Consider the following 17,894-nt stretch of genomic DNA (forward strand, 5'->3'; position numbering starts at 1 on the left):
TTCAATAAAATACAACTAAAATATAAAATGGACATTACCCAGAACTACAGGAAAGTCGACTGACAGGAAATTCTACAACGAGAAGCAAGGAGAAAACCAGAAGGAAGCGCGGAGGAGCTGGAAAAGCCTGAGGTGGGGAGAAACGTGCGGCGCGCGGAGAGGACGGAGCGGGAGAGGAGGGAGGCCGAGTGCTGGGCCCCAGTTCTGACTGCTCTGAACCCCAGTTCTAGGCCAGACCCTGGGGACCCGGGCTCATCCATAGGGAGCTGGGCTGTAAGGCGGAACCCCGGGGAAGCGGCGAAAGGAGGTCCCGGAGGCACGCACATTGCGCGCAGAGAAAAGACGGTTGGCTGTGCCGCCGGATTGCCCGGGTGGGAAGGAGACAGGGGCTCCAGTCTGCTCTGAACGCCACTTCCAACTCCACTTCCAACTGAACTGAACCCCAATACCGGGCTCATTAGGGGAGAGCATAGATTGTTTGGCAGCAGGCAAAAATCGAGGGCACCTTTCTCTCAGAGGCGCTTTGCAGCGAGTACTGAAGGACCCTGAGACTCAGGAACTGCATAGGGTGGGGCTGACAGGAGCCAAGGCTGCAGGCTCCACCCTGAAACTCCACCCCATCTGTAGCTGCGAAATGCAACAATGAAATAGATCACAAACGAAAGAAATGGAGGACAAAAAGCGACTGGATATAGAGTTCAAATCTACACTTATAAAGTTTTTCAAGAATTTCCTAGAAAAGATGGATAAGACCTATGAGGATATGAAAAGAGATCAACTAGAATTAATAAGGAATCAACAAGAAATGATAAGGGATCAACAAGAAATGATAAGGGATCAACAAGAAATGATAAGGGATCAACAAGAAATAAAGAATACATTGTCTGAAATAAAAAATATTATACAGAGTCCTAAACACAGAATGGAAGATTGCAAGAATCAAGTCAAAGAGTTGGAACATAAAGAGCCAGAAGACACTCCTCCACAGAAGCAAGAAGGCAAGAGAATCCAGAAAATTGAAGATAACCTCTGGGACAACTTCAAGCGAACCAACATCAGAATTATGGGGGACCCAGAAGATGAGAGAGAGCAAGATATCAAAAACATACTGAAAGAAATAGTGACAGAAAACTTTCCCCACCTGGTGAAAGAATTAGACTTACAAGTCCAGGAAGCGCACAGAACTCCAAACAAAAGGAATACAAAGAAGACCACACCAAGACAAATCATAATTAAAATTCCAAGAGCAAAAGACAAAGGGAGAATATTAAAAGCAGCAAGAGCAAAGAAGGTAGTTACCTATAAAGGAGCACCTATACGGTTGTCAGCTGATTTCTCAACAGAAACCATGCAGGCCAGACGGGAATGGCAAGAAATATTCAAGGTGACAAATAGTAAGAACCTACAGCCAAAGATAATCTTTCCAGCAAAGCTATCACTCAGAATTGAAGGCCAGATAAAGAGCTTCACTAATAAAAAAAAGCTAAAGGAGTTCATCACCACCAAACCAGAATTATATGAATTGCTGAAGGGGGTTCTTTCAGAAGAGAAAGTAAACAAAGATAAAAATTATGAACAACAAATACGTAACTATCAACAAGTGAATCTAAAAACCAAGGAAATTAAAAAAAAATCTGATGAACAATATTAACTGTTGAATATAATAGAATCAGAGCTATGGAAGGGGAGTGAACTGACGATTCTTGGGGAAAAGGGGAGAGGGGGGCGTGGGAAGAGACTGAACATAAACTGTGCACCTATGGATGAGGACAATGGGGAGTGGGGAAAGGGCAGAGGGTGGGGTGGGAACCTGGTGGAGGAGAGCAATGGAGGGGGGGGGGAAGGAACATTTGTAATAATATGAACAATAAAAATTTATTAAAAAAAAAAAAAAAAAAAAAAAGAGTGGTTAGTCTCAGGGAGCTACCATCACCAGGAACTTGCCAGGAGCATAGAATACCTGAGAGGCTGCAGGAGTCAGAACCCCTGGGCATCTTTTCCACTTTCCCCTGAAGATTTCAGCCCAACTTGCTCTGGTGGGTGGCCTGTTCCATTGTCTTAATCTTCACGGCTGGCCGTGAGCTTTATGCGTTGAGAACAGAAAAAGGAGTGCTCTAGGAGGTGAGTGAGTGGCAGGTCACCGAGTGCTGCATTTGGAACCCAGACAGGAAGGCTGCCTGACCCATGTCACAGGCTGGACCAGGAACGTGAGCATGAGGAAGGCTGGACCATCCAGCGACACCAGGGAGAAGCCTCAGGCCACACCCTTCACGGGTCTCACTTCTCTGGCTTCCCCTCCCTCCCACCAGGGTTGTCCTTTCACCTCACGAAACGCCCGTCTCTTCTTGGCAGGGCCTTGATTTTGTTGGCTTCATTTTGTTTTCCTAGCTTGGAGGGTCTGCCCCCAAATTCTTACACAACAGCTTCTTGTCATTCTTCAAGTCTTAGCTTAAATGCTCCCTCCTTGCATGGGCCTTTCCTGTCAGTTGCTGGCACCCTCCATTGCTTCACCTGTCCTTTCTTTCTGGCATTTATCATTACTTGAAATTAATGTATTATCTGCTCGCCAGTCTCCTCCACCAGGGCCAACCCCATGAGGGAAGGATCTTGTGTGGCTTTTTCATCGCTTATTCCTCACCATTTAGCATAGAATCCAAAATGCATTCATCTCATATTTAAAAATATGAATGAGCGAATGCAGCAAAGACCCTAGTTAATGTTTTCCCGCCTTTTCCTGCCCCCTCACCTCGCACTGGAGTCCTCAGTTTACCCGCCCCCGCCCGGAAGGTGCCTTCTTGGGCAGGATTTCCCTGCCTGGTGCCATGGAAGAGTCAGCCAGCTTCAAGGTTGGATGTGGCCGCCAGGGTCGGGCTCCCCGGGTCTTGGGGTAACAACCAGGTGATGGGGGGCTCGAGCACGATGCCGGAAGTGGCCCTGGCCCTCCTAGGATGGCAGGAGGCTCGGTATCTCTGTGGTAGGCCCGAGGCCGGCCCTGAAGGCTCTGGGGCTGGCTATGAAACCAGGAGTCCAGCCCCCAGTAGTTGGTTCCTTTTGCAACCGATGCCCGACTGAAGGGAAAGGGGCAAGTTTCAAAATCGAGAGCGTCGGGCCCTAGCCGTGGGCTCAGTGGTTGGAGCCTCCGTCTTCCTCGTCCGTTGACTCCCGGTCACGGGTTGCAGGTTCATCCTGTCCTGGTGGGGGCATGTGCGGGAGGCAACCAATCGATGTGTCTCTCTCACATCGATGGTTTCTCTCTCTCTCTCTCTCTCTCTCTCTCTCTCTCTCTCTCTCTCTCTCTCTCTCTCTCTCTCTCTCCTCCCTCCTTCCTTCCCTCCCTCCTTTCCACTCTCTCTAAAGATCAATGGGGAAAATATTCTTAGGTGAGGACCAACGAAGAAAACCAGAGCGTGGGGTCAGTTGCCCTAGCAACCCGCTGTGGCTTGCGGGCGCGGGGAAAACAACCACACAACAGTCCGCTCTTGAGAACGCCAGCCGTGATTGGCCGGTTTTCCTCGTGCCCGCCTCTCTCTCCGCCTACGCACTTGATTGGCTAAAGGCAGGAGAGGCGGGGCCTTCCGAGGCCAGTCCTCCTTGCGGGGAGGATCCCGGTGGTCGGCTCCCCGGCTCCCGAGACCCCGGCGGGTTTCCAGACCCCAACGTTGTCGCGCCGGGAGGGCTGCGCGGCCAGCCAGGACCTGTGTGAGCCTGTGGCCGCCCAGGAGGAGGTGGAGAGCCCAGAGGAAATGCCTCCCTTCCCTCGCCCTCCCGAAGGCGCAGGTGTAGGCCAATCTTGCGTAACCTAGCCAGGTTGGGTTCTGCAGTGCCCTGAAGCTGGCATGGCCGGTGTGAGAAGCAAACCCCATCGCTACCCAGACCTTGGTGTCCCCTCACCCCCGCCCGCTACCTCAGTGTCACTCCCTAACTCACCAAACCACCAGCACCCTTCACCCTGACATTCCAGGCCCTTCTACGATACCCCAGCTACCTCCTCTCTCTTAGCTGCTCTTGTCAAATAGTTTCCAAACCGCCAAGTTCCACGCTTAGAATGCACTTGCCTGGCCTAGAATGCGCCTGCCTGGCCGGTGCCAGAAGGTGATCTGTGGATGGACTTCAGGAAGGAAAGGAGAGCCAGGCGGGTCTTGGAATCACATCTCTGTGCCTCACGCTATGAAAAGGGAAGACAGTTTCTCCTGGATACAGTGGTCTCTGAGCTTTTCATAGGCCAGAGTGAAATTCCTGACTCACCCAACAGACCTCCGAGTGGTTCAAGTCCTGACACCCCAAGTCCTGTGCAGCCCAAGCAAATAGCCTCTGTGCAAATGAATATTCTGTGCTAAGCTTGTGCCCAGTGCTGACAGCTCCCAGTGTCCTTTTAAGTCGCCGTCTCACTTGTCTCCTGCATTAGAAAACAAGCTCCCGGGACAGCAAGCCTGCTTTGTGTGTGTGAGCGCCATCAGCCCCGCACGCTGAGCCAAGCAGAGAAATCCCATTGCTGGCTGTGACGGGAGCCATGAAGGCAGGCTGAAGGGAGGAAACTGCTTTCTTTCTCACCAGGCCTGCCAGCAACTTATCCCTAGATCCCGCCGAGGCCTCCCAGTCCTGCCTGGGCTCCCATCAGCAGCAGCTTCCTGGCATCCCGATGATTATATGCTCCTCCCTCCCCCATCTCCAGCTGAGTCCAGCAGCCTAGAAGGTCAAGTCCACTCTCTTACTCTTCTTAGACAGTCCTGCCTCGTAATATCATGCATTAATTAGTCAATAGCTGTTGGGGTGCAAGGAAATAGGGGTATTCTTTACCTGGTAAAAGCCCTGGCCCTGAACCCAGCTTTCAGCTCTCCAGTTGTATGGCTTTGGGGAAGTTAGCCTTTTCTCCCAGCCTCCATTTCCTAGTCTATAAACCTGGGATAAGCCATAGCCAGTTTGGCTCAGTGGATAGAGCATCAGCCTGCAGACTGAAAGGTCCTGGCTTCAATTCTGGTTGGGGGCACATGTCTTGAGTTGTGGGCTCCATTCCCAGTGTGGGACATGCAGGAAGCAGCCAATTGGTGATTCTCTCTCATCACTGATGTTTGTCTCTCTTTCCTTCTCTCTTCCTCTCTGAAATAAATTTTAAAAAGTAATGTTAAAAAAACAAACTGGGGTAAAACCCACTCCTCAGTGTTGTGGAGCAGAGGTGACATGTATATAGTACTTGGTCCCAGGCCTGGCAGGGCAGCTGCTCAACAACGGGCAGCTATTATTACTATCCCAGTCTGCCATCCCTTACGAGCTGGGAGCCAGCCAGGGCTGAGCCACCTGCTGGCTCCATGATCCACAGAGACAGGTGGGTCTCAGTGGCCTCTGATGCAGACATCGAGGTCAGAACTGCATGTTATCTTAAAGCCAAGTTGCAAATCTTGGATAATAAGCAGGCTGAGCCCAGCCCTCCCAGGAAACAGAGTAGAGAATGGGAAACAAACAGAAGCAAAAAACTAGAAGGCCAGGAGCAAGATAACCAGGCATAGGTGAGTACGGCAAACTATAAAGGACATGTGTGAAGAGGCCAAGGAGGGGAGAAGCAGCCCCGGAAGGAACTAGGAGGGACAGTAGTCCTTGTAAGTGAGGATTTCATATGAATTACCACGAGACCCCAGCGAAAGCAGATGGAAAATGTCTGAGCTGGCACCTGCGACAGGAAACAGGGCAGGCAGGAGACAATGTGAGTTCACAAGCTGGCCCTGGCCCGCTCAGGCTTCCCGCAGGCAGGCCCAGGGCGGTTTCAGGGCTCAGTGGGCAAGGCCCATGGTCTGAGTGATGGCACAGCTGAGGGCCCCCGGGAGTCCACAATTCCGGCAGTGGCTGGTTGGCTTCAGGTCTTACACCCTCCTTTGCCTGGAGACTTATGGTCCTGACCATTTGGATAGGGCCCCAACCCAAGTCCGGGGCCAGCCACCAGCATCCCCCATGGCCCCAACCCTCCCCACCCCACCACCCCACCCCAAGACAGAGCCATAGGCTGTGGCTTGAATTCCAAGTCCTTTAATTTGCAGCTAGCCTGCCTGCTCTTCAACGTGGACACTCCCAGTGTTGCCATGTCCCACCCCCACGCCAGGACCTCCCAACTCCCTTCCCAGCACCTTCTCACTGCCACTGCAGCTGCCCTCGTTCCTCCCCGGGCCGCCCCTCCCTCCAGGCCTCCTAGGTGGGGGCAGGCGGGGGTGCCGCTAGAGCACCCGCAGCCCCCAGCATCAGCATGGCCAGGGCCTTGGGGCCGGTGGTGTGGATCTTCTCGTGCCGGTGCAGGTTGGAGCGCCTGCTGAAACTCTTGCCGCAGAGCGGGCAGGCGTAGGGCCGGACCCCGCGGTGGGTACGCTGGTGGGCGGTGAGGTGCGAGCTGTGGCTGAAGCTCTTGCCGCAGTCGAGGCAGTGGTAGGGCTTCTCCCCCGTGTGCGTGCGGTTGTGCGCGATGAGGTTGGAGCGCTGGCTGAAGCACTTGCCGCACTCGGGACAGGGGTAGGGCTTCACCCCCGTGTGGGTGCGCTGGTGGGTGACCAGGGCCGAGCTCTGCGTGAAGCACTTGCTGCAGACGGGACACTTGTGGGGCTTGGCCCCGGTGTGCGTGCCCTGGTGCGTGACCAGGTCCGAGCGGCGCGTGAAGCGCTTGGCGCAGCGGTCGCACACGTAGGGCTTCTCGCCCGTGTGGATGCGCTGGTGCTGGATCAGCGTCGAGTGGTGGCTGAAGCTCTTCCAGCAGGACGGGCAGGTGTAGGGCTTCTCGCCCGTGTGGATGATCTGGTGCTGGATGAGGTGCGAGCTGCGGCCGAAGCGCTTGCCGCAGTCCGTGCAGGCGTAGGGCTTCTCGCCCGTGTGCGTGCGCCGGTGCGTCACCAGGTGGGAGTGCCAGCTGAAGCCCTTGCCGCACTGCTCGCATTTGTAGGTCTTCTTGCTGGGGTCACCGTCGGGGGCCACGCCCTCCTCGCCGCTTTCGGGGGCGCCCGTCTCCCCCTCGCCGGGTTTCTCTAACGGGTCCGTGTCGGACAGGGCTGGCTCCAGCTCTCTCTCCTCCGGGACCCCCGGCGGCCCCTCATCTTTGGTGGGCCCCATTCTCTGGCTGCCGGCTGCCTGCCATCCACACTGTAGGACATCCTGGGCTCTCCCTGTCCTGGTCCGAAAGGACTTCACGTTCCCAGGGACTGCCGGGTCCTCCTTTCTCACCTCCACCGCTCCTGGAGAAACCGTTTCCAACCAGAGAGAGGCTTTTGTGAGAGGCCCAAGGGAATTCCAGAGATGGAGAAAAGCGCAAGGACCAGAGGGGGGCCTGGGGAACGACGGTCACCCTGAGCAGAGGAGGGGAGGCTGGCACCCTGCCCCAGGCAGGGCCAGGTCTGCACCCACAGGAACCAGAGCCCGCACGGACAAAGGGCACCTGGGAGTGACACCGACAACCCACTGCCCGCCATCACCTCTGGACGCACCTCTCTCCTCTTCATCTCCCATCTGCAGGCGTGCACTGGAGGCCTCGCCCTTGCCCTGCACCTGGGAGGCCCAGAAAGTTCTGCTGAAGGGAAACCCTGCCCGAAAAGAGATGCAGTGCTCAGTCACAGACCTCCCGGCTGCCCAGCAGAAGACACACACACACACACACACACACACACCGAGAAGTGACACAGCAAAGGGAATGGGTGCAACCGGAAACACCAGGTAATACCACATGAGCGCAAAGACTGCTTGGTATCAGATGTCCACCCTCTCTAGGAAGCACGTTCCAGGGCCACCCCCAGACACGTCTTTCCAGGGCCGAATCAGGGCTCCTCCTCGTCTCCCTGAAGGAGCACCAGGAGTAAAGGGCCAGTTCGGCGGCCAGCGACCCGCTCCCTCACTGCCACAGCAGTGGGCCCAGCATCGTTGGAAACCAAACAGTCTCCCACTCCTGCGCCTACACCTTTCCAAGACCATCAGCAAAAAAAGGGCTCCTGGGGGAGGGCCGGGGACAGGAAGGCCAGAGACACTGACCACCCAGAAGTCAGGGACCAGAGGTCCATTCGGTAAGTCCGTGGTAAAGGCCTGAGAATTCCGGTTAAGTCAGTAAGAGAGCAGAGGGCCTGGCCTCCATACCCTGATCCAAGCTCCCAGGAAGCTTGTGTTGGACAAACTGGTCATTCCTGAGACCTGTCATGGGGCCACAAATGGGCACTAGGTTCCCTCTGATCGCCCAGGACTTGCCTAGTCCTGCTGATCTGGGCCCTGAGAGTTAACAACTAAAGGAGTGAGCAGGGTGGCTGTGATTTTGGGGTCCATCAGGGACCGTAGGGGTCTCAGCTCACCACTGACGTCAGAGGGGGCCATTACCAAGCCCCCAGCTCCACTTGGGACTAGCAGGTGTGCAACAGATGTGTGTTGATAGACATACTAACTGAACGAACGAACGAATGAATGAATGAATGAATGAATGAAGAGCCCAGCCAGCATGGCTCAGTGGTTGAATGTCAACCTATGAACCAGGAGGTCAAGGTTCGATTTCTGGTCAGGGCATATGTCCAGGTTGTGGGCTTCATCCCCAGTGTGGGGTGTGCAGGAGGCAGCTGACCAATAATTCTCTCTCCCCCTCTTCCTTCCTCTGTGAAATAAAAAATATATTTTTAAAAAATGAATGTACACACTGAGTTTTTCATAAGATCTCATGAAAATCTGCCCAAAAAAACTAGTCTGAAAGTGAGGACAGCCCTGTGACTTAACTCTTACAGTGAGAAAAACAGAGAGAGCCACGCCCCTCTGAGAAGAGGACATGCCTCTTGGGCATGAGTTAATCTGGAGATTAACTGGCACCATGTCCCCCTACTGCAGGCATGCGGCCCTGACCCCAGAGCCAAGTTTTCTGCTCAGACACTTCAAAAGCCTAGTTTCGTGCATAGCTGGTGTGGCTCAGTGGATGAGTATCAACTTATGAACCAGGAGGTCACGGTTCCATTCCTGATCAGCACACATGCCCAGACTGTGTGCTCAATCCTCAGTAGGGGGCATGCAGGAAGCAGCAGATCAATGATTCTCTCTCATCATTGATGTTTCTATCTCTTTCTCCCCTCTCCCTTCCTCTCTGAAATAAAAGAGAGAGAGAGAGAGAGAGAGAGAGAGAGAGAGAGAGAGAGAGAGAGAGAAGGGTGAAACTACAGGTATAAGCACACAGAAGAACCAAAGAGAAGCAGAATCTGTAGGTAGGCACTGTCTAGTCCAGCAGCCAACTAGCCACATATAGCTATTTCAGTTCAAAACTGAGCTGATTAAATGAAATAAATTAAATACTCAGTTGCTCTAACCACATTTCTATGCTCTACAGCCACACCTGGCTCATGGCTGCCAGCTCAGCCCATACGTGGAGCATGCCCATCACTAGAAGGTTCTACATAATAGCACTGTCTACGTGAACTGCGAGAAGGGGTTAGGCCTTGGAAAGCTGGGAGGTGACAGTGGACACACCCCACCTCTGACATCTGGGGCCTCAGGAAGTGGTCGCCCCAACACAAGGGCCAGCCTTACCCAAGGCCAGCCCGTTTCGCTTCTGCAGGACATCCCGGTAGAAACTCTGCTGCGTGTGGTCCAGCTGCCCCCACTCCTCCCGGGAGAGGTACAGAGCCACGTCCTCAAAGGTGACCGGCATCTGAAACAACACAAAGTGCCTTCTCTGCAGGACACGACAAGGCATGGTGGGGGCAGCCTGACAGTGCCAAGATGAGGCCAAGATGAGATTCCCAACTCCCAACCTGCTGCCCAGCCTGAGGGTGAAGCAGGAGCCACCCAAGGATTTTTTCTTTGGGGGGGGGGGGGGGCAGAATAAGGCAGTTGTGTGCAACAGACAGGAACAAAAACAAGAGGCCTTCTTTCCGACACCACAGCCAAAGCTCGGATCTCCAGCACATTTCCCTCCAGCACCCACCCTCAGGTCCTGCTGAGCTCTGGAGGACGATTCGGTCAGAGATGCTGTCCCGGCCTTGGACAGCGCACTCACCTGGGACCAAGCAGTGAGGAGCGCTGCAGCCATCTGCCGGTCTCTGGTCCTCCCCTCCTGGGAAAGCACGGGGATCTGGGGGGAGGGGAGGGCTGCGAGAGGAGAGAGGTCCTCAGAGAGGCCACCTCATCCTGCTGCATCCTGCTGCTCCCCAAGTGGGCTCATGCCTGGAAAATCCATACCGCTGACCCCACCCAAGAAGAGGGCAGTAGGCTCTGAGGCTGTGCCAGGATGGCCTCCAAGAGGCAAGTGAGCAGACACCCAGGCATCGCTCCTGACCATGGCAGCGGCCTCTTCCCCTCCCCTCCTGGGCGGTGAGCCTCCCTCTCTCCTCACAGCCGCTGCCCAGGAAAGCACTGCTCTTCACCCCTCTCCTCACCTCCGGGCAGAAAGAGAGCTTTCTCCTTAGCGCCCTGGCTTAGGCCCCAGCTCCAAGCTCTTTGTGCCTTGTCCTCCTGCAGCGCCTCCTCCGGGTGCGGCTCTTGCAGCTCTGTCTTAATGCAGGGCAACTCCTGAGCGGCTCCCAACGGCGCCATCTCCTTTGGCTCAGGAAGCATCTCTTGACAGGGATGCCCTGGACCTGGAACCTAGGAATGGCAGCCCCATCAGCACTGGGACGGAGACGGGGAGACACAGCCGAGCACCCATGTCCTCCACACCGAGGGGTCCCTGCGAGGGCAGACACCTAGTGTGGCCGAATGCACAACCAAACACAAGACACAGCCTTAGGCTGGCCTTGCTCCTTTCCCCACCCCAGGGGCCCGTGCACCGCCTGCTCACCACCACAGGGAAGAACGGCAGCTTCTCAAACCCTGCGAGGTGCCAGCTGGCTGTGCCCACAGGACGGCTGCCTGTTTCGATTCAGGCCTGCACCTCTAACCGCCGTGTGGATTATTATTATTATTATTTTAAAATATATATTTTATTGATTTTTTACAGAGAGGAAGAGAGAGGGATAGAGTTAGAAACATCGATGAGAGAAAATAATCGATCAGCTGCCTCCTGCACAACCCCCACTGGGGATGCGCCCGCAACCAAGGTACATGCCCTTGACCGGAATCAAACCTGGGACCCTTCAGTCCACAGGCCGACACTCTATCCACTGAGCCAAACCGGTTTCGGCTGGATTATTATTTTTAATATAGGAAGTAACCAAGTACAGCAGGTTGAAAATCTAATGACTGGTGGGTGTCCTTATAAAAAAGGGAGAGGACACGGAAATATGCAGGAAGCCCTGCGAAGACAGAAGCAAAGGCTGGAGCGATGCTGTCACAAGTCACGGGACAGCTGGAGCCCCAGAGGCCAGGAGAGGCAGAAAGGATTCTCCCCTGGAGCCTTGGGAGGGAACCCTGGCAACACCGGGGGTTTGGGTTTCTGGCCTTGGAACTGAGAAATCAATTCTGGTTGTTTTAAGCCACCAAGTTTGTGGTCCTGTGTTACAGCCCCAGGAAACTAATCTTCCCAGGCTCAGAGATCAGACAAAGGCCCAAGATCATGAAGCTGGTGAGTGACTCCACCAGGATTCGAACTCAAGTGTCTCTGACTCCCAAGTCACCCTCGGGCCACCATGTCTTCAAGGTGACCGGGAGCATCGTGTGGCCTGGGGCTGTTCCTGGCCTGACTCAGTTTGGTCAGAGTAGTTGGGCGTTCGTTTGGAAAAAAACCAAGAGTGCCACTAAGTGTGCTGAGGCCTGATGCCCATCGTGGTCTGACAGAACTCCTCCCAGCTCACCCCCTTCAGCACCACCCCGCACAGTGGACTGCAGGGTCCTCCCAATTTGCCCCCCCTTCGTCACACCAGCCTCAGCTCGGCCTCTGCGTGAGGAGCAGGCTTTAGTCAGGTGACGGGGGCTCAAATCCAGAGCCTCACTAGCCATTCGCCTGAGCAGGCACCGCCTCCACCCAAACCTGCAGAGTCTCAGTTAAGTTACTTCCCTTCCCCTTGGAGGCCCCTGGTGAAGCCTCATTGTCTCCACAGCACGGGACTAGCCAGCCTTCTGCTGGGAACTCATGCAAAACCCTCCCACTCCCCCCATGTCCATCTGTTAGTCTCACAGGAAGAAACTCAGGAGTCAGGGTGCCTGAGAACCACGTGGGTGAGGCAGCCTCTAAGACTCAGCTGCTCTGCCTCCTGCACAGATAACGGGTGAGCAAGAACTGCCCAGAAAGTTCCACATAAACATAAAAAAGTTGCTATTATTATTATTACTCAACTGTGTGAGCTGACAGAACCCACCATCAGCAGGGAATGTCATCGGTGTGTGAGGCCCTTTGGAGTTACAAAGGCATTGTGGAATGGAAACCGCACACGGGTAACAATTCCTTGTGCTTCTCTGGTGGGAAAAACAGAACTGGTGCTTGATTTGTATTTTACTCCTAGGAGAGGGGCCATCGGTCTCTCTGACCAGGTTCCCGTCGCTGTGGGTGTTCTTGTTTTGTGTGTTACCAAAATGACCTCAATAGGCAGGCTGATGAACTGCTTACCGAGGACTCTGCCCATTACCTCCTCCGAGCCTCCTAACTACCTGGGTGAGACAGATGGGGACAACAGGCACATGATCCACATTTTATAGATCTTACACCTGCTTTCCAGAGGCCAGGGACTTGCCCAAGGTCACACACCTGGCTGTGACTGACTCATATTCCTCTGATTCCAAGCCTGGTGACTCTGGTCTCCCTGTAATCACACACACACACACACACACACACACACACACACACACGGTACAGGAAGGCCTAGGTGCTCACACCCAGAGATAAGAGAAGGGGTCTCAGGCCAAGGACAGTGTGTGTGTGTGTGTGTGTGTGTGTGTGTGTGGTGGGGGAGGGTACTGAGGCTTCTGTGTGCTCTGGGTTCTAGTCAGAGAGCTGGCCTCCACAGTAGGGTCCCTACACAGCCTAATGCTACCTCACAACACGGCCTTTGGTCCTCTGACTATGGCAAAGCAATGCAGTTCCAAAGAAGTCAATTCCCAGGTGGACAGTCTTTCCAATCATACCATCTTCTTTTTAATACTCCCATCACCCCCACCACCAGCTCTGCACCCCAGTGATTGGTCCAGACACCCTCCTGGGAAGATACCATCAGCTCCAGTTCCTCCCAGAGCACACTCCCCTCACCTGGCACCCCGTCCATACCTCTTGGGCTCTCTCTTTGTCCTGGGTAGCCCGGATGCCGCCACGATCTGCAGACATTCTATCTCACAGCAAGAAAGCACAGCTGAGCTGTTTCCCGCTGTTGGCCAGGCCCCCTCCAGCCTCTGGCCAGGAGCCTAGAAGAGCAGAAGGAAATCAGGCAGCGTCTCCTGGACACCTCTGAAGTGCCCCCCAAAATCCCATGGAGGGCCAGATGCATCCTCGTTTTCAATAAAAAATAAAGCCTCCTTGATACCATCCGACGGCCTCCCTGTTTTTTTGCTCCTCGCTCCTACAGCATGCTATTTTGTATTGTCCCATTTATCACTAAGCCAGAACCCATTAGCTCAAATACAGACTAGGAATCTGTATCTCCTGTCATCAGAAGCTCTGCAGAGATCCTACAAAGCAGGTGCTGTGTGGGGCCCCTAACGCCACAGCCAGTGCAGCGGGGGAATCCAGGATCTGGCGTTTCTCTGGCTCAGGACACACATAGACCCTGAACTCGGCCTGACTCAGCCCTGCCTGGGATCCAGAAAGTGAGCTGCCCATTCTCAGCAGCCCTCCCCCACCCCACCCCCCTGCAGCTGCAATGACCCGCCTGGCACTGGGAGTCCATCTGGCTGAGGGTCCTGACCGGAGGATGTCCATCCTGTCCTTCCCCTTCCCCAAGCTGGGTTTAGGACCCCTTCTCTCCAAGCCTTCCACCCTCGACCCCCTCCCCTCCTGCCAGCTGGCCGCCCGCACCAGTCTTTGGATTCAGGCCCCCACCCCGGCCCCCCACCCTTACTGAGGTGGAGGTGGATGGGGCACCTTGAACAGTGGGAAGGGGGCTCCTCCCCCAGGAAAGTTGTCGCGGCAGCCAGCACCTGGGAAGGGGAGCTGGGCGGAGACTGGGATTAAGGACAACAGGAAGTCCCTCCCAGATCACGTTCCCCGCGTAGCTGCAGTCGTAGAGAGTTCCTGGCTTCGAGGGTTCCGGGTTTAGGGTCCCCAGCCCAGCAGTGTCTGCTCTTGCCCCAAAGGTCAGTCCCAGTCTGCACTGGCAGCTCACAATCACTTTTCCGGGCACGTACTACTAGAGATGCCACCCAAGCAGTGGTGCAAATACGGGAAAATGCGTTTTATGGGAGGAGTTTGACATTTGGCGTTTCAGAGACAACATTGCAGCTGTCCTCACAGGAGGGAGGCACTTTGCTGGGTGGAGGGGTAGATGGTCCTTTTCAGCACCATTGAGGACTTCTGAAGGTCTGTGGTGTCTCCATAGAGATTTCCCCTGGATTTTATTTACGGCCCTAGGCTGGTCAGCAGGTCCTCCGGATTCCCCCCAAGACTGATACAGAGTTCCCGCTCCATAAGAAGCCCAGGATCTCCCTTCTGCCTCTTTCCCCCATTTCCCTACACCTCTGAAAGATGGGGGATCAATCTAATTTTTCTAATTGCCTCCTACCCTCAACTCCCTCCCGAGGCTGAGGTAAGCGGAGGCTAAGGGGTCTGGCCCAACTACCCATGGGGCCCCAGACCCTCAGACATCCCTGGTAGGTTCCTATTCCACCTCCCAGTCAGAAAGGGGGTGGGGACTAGAAATTTCCTCCAGGAAACATTCCCCTGCCCACTGCCTTCAGCCCATCCGTCCCGGGCTGATTACTTCAAAGTAATCCGGTGTTGGGACACAGTGGAATGGGAAGAAGTGGAGATGAAACAAAACCAACGTTTGAATCAATGATTGTTCCCCCATTTCCCTACACCTCTGAAATCAGGGCTGACGGGCTGAAGGCCATGGGCAGGGGAAGGTTGGTGGGCAAGGCAATGGGCAGAGGAAATAGTACAATAGCCCACACGAACCCATCCCTTTTCTTCCAGGAAATATGCAGTGTCCACTGCATCCAGTAAGACAAGCATGACTGGCCCCTGTACCAGCCTTCAGGCATGCTACAAAGGCTCATAAGGATTTCGCTTTTAGAAAATCAGAGGCCCGATGCATGAAATTTGTGCAAGAGTAGGCCTCCCTTCGCCTGGCTGGCTGCCGGCACCAGCTTCCCTCCGGCACCTGGGGCCTGGGCTTCCCTCGGGCTGCTGGCAGGCACCCAGGACCTGGGCTTCTCTCACAGCCCTGGCTTCATCCGGAAGGTCGTCCAGATGGATGTCTGGTCTAATTAGCATATTATGCTTTTATTATTATAGATTAGTTTCCAACATTTAAAAATTAGAATTCTCATAAATGTTATTTTCTTGAAAAATTAGAACATCTGGCAACTCTGGACCCAACTTCCTCACACCCAGGGGCCGCTCTCATACGCCACATCTGGTTCCCACTTGGCTCCTGCAATATTTTAAGTTTGCAACTCTCCTTCTGGAGTTCAACATGTTTTAGGAGTCCCAGGACTCCAACCCATTCTGTTGTCACTTTGATGAAGGAGAAATTACCCATAGGGTTTATCTCTGGTCAGTATCTCCAGACATTTTAATCCTCAAGGTAAAGAGAGATGTACAAAAGGTGGAGCAAAAGTAACTATTGTTTTCAAGCCAGAGAGAGCTACAAACTGAGAAGAAGCCACAGGGAGCCCTGAAGAAGGTGACCTGCTCAATCTGTGAGCATTTCTCCATCAGGGGGAGCATGGCCGCTGTCCAGAGTAAGGGACCTTGCTCCTCGGCGAGCCGTTTTAGCCCATGGCAGTCCCAGGAGTCCAAAAAGAGTGCTTCCTGGGCAAAAGTCTACCCTCACCTAGTAAGGGACACGTCAGGGATATTGGGAAGTCCGAGGATTTGGGTCCCACCAGGGGATTGCCTACACTAGACCGAATAAAGTAATAATATTTATTTAACTATTAAAATATATACTGAGCACCTGCTATATGACAGATATTAGTGCCTTCTTGGAAATAAAAGGAAACCCTTCCAGGACCGGTGCGAGGCCCGAGCAGGCGCCGGAGGAAAGGCCCTCACGCTTGCTATGTGGGAATTCCCCGGAGAGTCCAGAAAGGCACCCAGGCAGGGCGAGTCAATGAGTAACGCAGAGATCAAAACCTAAATGCATTGGTTGTATGAAACTTGTGTATTAAATATAATCATATTCTGTTAAAAAAAACAAAAAACAAAAAACTGCATGCATCCAGCAGCTAGGCAATACCACAAATGACTGGTTCGTTGGGTGTAAGACCAGAGAGGGGAGGGACTTCAGGAGCCTCAATAAACCATATTTTGTTTAAGAGGTGACAGTTGGGGAACCAGAATTGCCAAAGCTTGAGGATTTTTCAAGAGAACTCAAAAGAATAAGATTTTTATGTGAAATGTCCTGACTTTTAAATGTTGATGACTAAAATAAATTTAAAAAAAATAACTCCATATAAATCCAGCACAAATCACCGGCTGTCCAGTTCACAGGCCACCAGTGTAGGTACATACTCACCTCAGGAGCCTGTCACAAGGATAATTATGGATGAAAGCGCTTATCGGAGCTTCAGGCACCGGAAACACAAATGCAAACTGGTATCAGGTGGCTTCATTGAGCTTGAGTAAGGAGAATTCGCTACCTTTAGAAAATAAATCATGACCTATCTTCAGAGATTGGCCTGAGAGCTTATCAGGTCTTAAAGAGGACTTTACAAAAACAAAAACAAACAAAAAACACACCCAGAATAATAAAAACTAAAAAAAACACACCCACAATAATCTTAAATAAGAAAAAAATAATAATAATCTTAAGTAAGGAAAAAATAGTCTTGTATTAAGGCAGCCCAGGCTGGAGACAGGCCAATGTAAACATCTAGTCTTAGGAAGAAGAGACCAGAGAGGAAAATAAAGGAATGGGAGAGAAGGAGAAAAACAGGAATAATAGAATAAATAGAGCAGAGTAAATGTTCACCACTGACAAAGGAAAAAAGAAAACCAGTACAAGTGTTAGATAGGAGGGGTCCCAGGAATAAAGAAGAAAAATAAGAACCCCCAAGTCTGCCGGAGACCAGGTCGTGGGAGCTCACCCCCAGAAGGACAGAGGTGACTCCGCCGCTGGGTCCCCCCTAATGCGAGGCAGCGGAGAGGACGCTTTCGGAGCACCGGTGCTGGGAGAGTGTTGCCTAGGCAACGACGTTGCCCCGCCCCGCGGACACGCTGGTGATTGGCTGACGTTCACATGGCCCCGCCTCTCCAAGGCGCCGTCCGGCCACTCGCACCTGCGCGCTCCCTTCCGCGCCCCCAGGGGCAGCCCCGCTGAGTGGAGTTACCCTTGCGCCTCCGGACCCAGGCGGGTGTGCTGGCGTTTCCCGTCCGGCTGCCCCACTCCAACTTCCGGTTTTCCCGGCTCTCGCGGTGCCAGCTACGGGCACCGGGCGCGGGGCCACCCGAAGCAGCGAGAACTCGGGGGCGGATGCTTGCAAGCCCGCGATGGGGAAATTGAGGCGGTCTGCGCGGGGCCACCAAGCTACCAACCCAGAGCAAACTCCGGCCCGGCCTTCCGGGGACAAGGTCTCCTCCCACACTCACCTAGTCTGAATTTTGTTTCAGATAGGGGAGTGTATGCCACCATGTGCTGCTGACTTACCCCTACTCTGTGTGTGTAACACATCTTAGAGATTGTGCAATATAAAAAAACATACAGAGAAGAGGAAAACAACAACAACAACAACATGCATGCCGAAACCGGTTTGGCTCAGTGGCTAGCGCGTTAATCTGGGTATTGAGGTCCCAGGTTCGATTCTGGTCAAGGGCATGTACCTTGGTTGCTGGCACATCCCCAGGAGGGGGTATGCAGGAGGCAGCTGGTCGATGTTTGTTTCTC

General features: G+C 53.7%; 1 protein-coding gene across 11 annotated transcripts; it reads right to left on the reverse strand.

The window, feature by feature from the left end:
• Positions 1–5,997: 5,997 nt before the first annotated feature.
• Positions 5,998–17,359, reverse strand: ZNF205 (zinc finger protein 205). 11 transcript variants are annotated; one of them, XM_084881735.1, is made up of 8 exons: positions 17,098–17,204; positions 16,527–16,627; positions 13,121–13,254; positions 10,362–10,569; positions 9,983–10,074; positions 9,514–9,634; positions 7,455–7,550; positions 5,998–7,205 (listed from the first exon to the last, which is right to left on the reverse strand). In XM_084881735.1, the coding sequence occupies exons 3-8, from the start codon at positions 13,175–13,177 to the stop codon at positions 6,178–6,180; spliced, it is 1,602 nt and encodes a 533-aa protein (XP_084737861.1). In that variant the 5' UTR covers positions 13,178–13,254; positions 16,527–16,627; positions 17,098–17,204; the 3' UTR covers positions 5,998–6,177. The 11 variants fall into 11 exon arrangements, with proteins under 11 accessions (XP_084737861.1, XP_084737862.1, XP_084737870.1 ...); XM_084881736.1 differs by having other exon boundaries at positions 16,527–16,650; positions 17,098–17,166; XM_084881744.1 differs by lacking the exons at positions 16,527–16,627; positions 17,098–17,204 and adding an exon at positions 13,931–14,190.
• Between the last annotated feature and the right edge of the window lie 535 nt (positions 17,360–17,894).

Source organism: Pipistrellus hanaki, assembly GCF_964339955.1.
Source record: "Pipistrellus hanaki genome assembly, chromosome: 4".
NCBI lineage: Eukaryota > Metazoa > Chordata > Mammalia > Chiroptera > Vespertilionidae > Pipistrellus > Pipistrellus hanaki.

Bases quoted from the DNA above. Each gene is read 5' to 3' on its own strand.
- ZNF205 (XM_084881740.1), bottom strand. From the start codon at position 13,177: ATGTCTGCAGATCGTGGCGGCATCCGGGCTACCCAGGACAAAGAGAGA. The intron at 10,570-13,120 runs GTATGGACGGGG...TGCCATTCCTAG, and splicing joins ACAAAGAGAGAGCCCAAGAG to GTTCCAGGTCCAGGGCATCC. The intron at 7,551-9,513 runs GTAAGGCTGGCC...CTTTTCGGGCAG, and splicing joins GCGAAACGGGCTGGCCTTGG to GGTTTCCCTTCAGCAGAACT.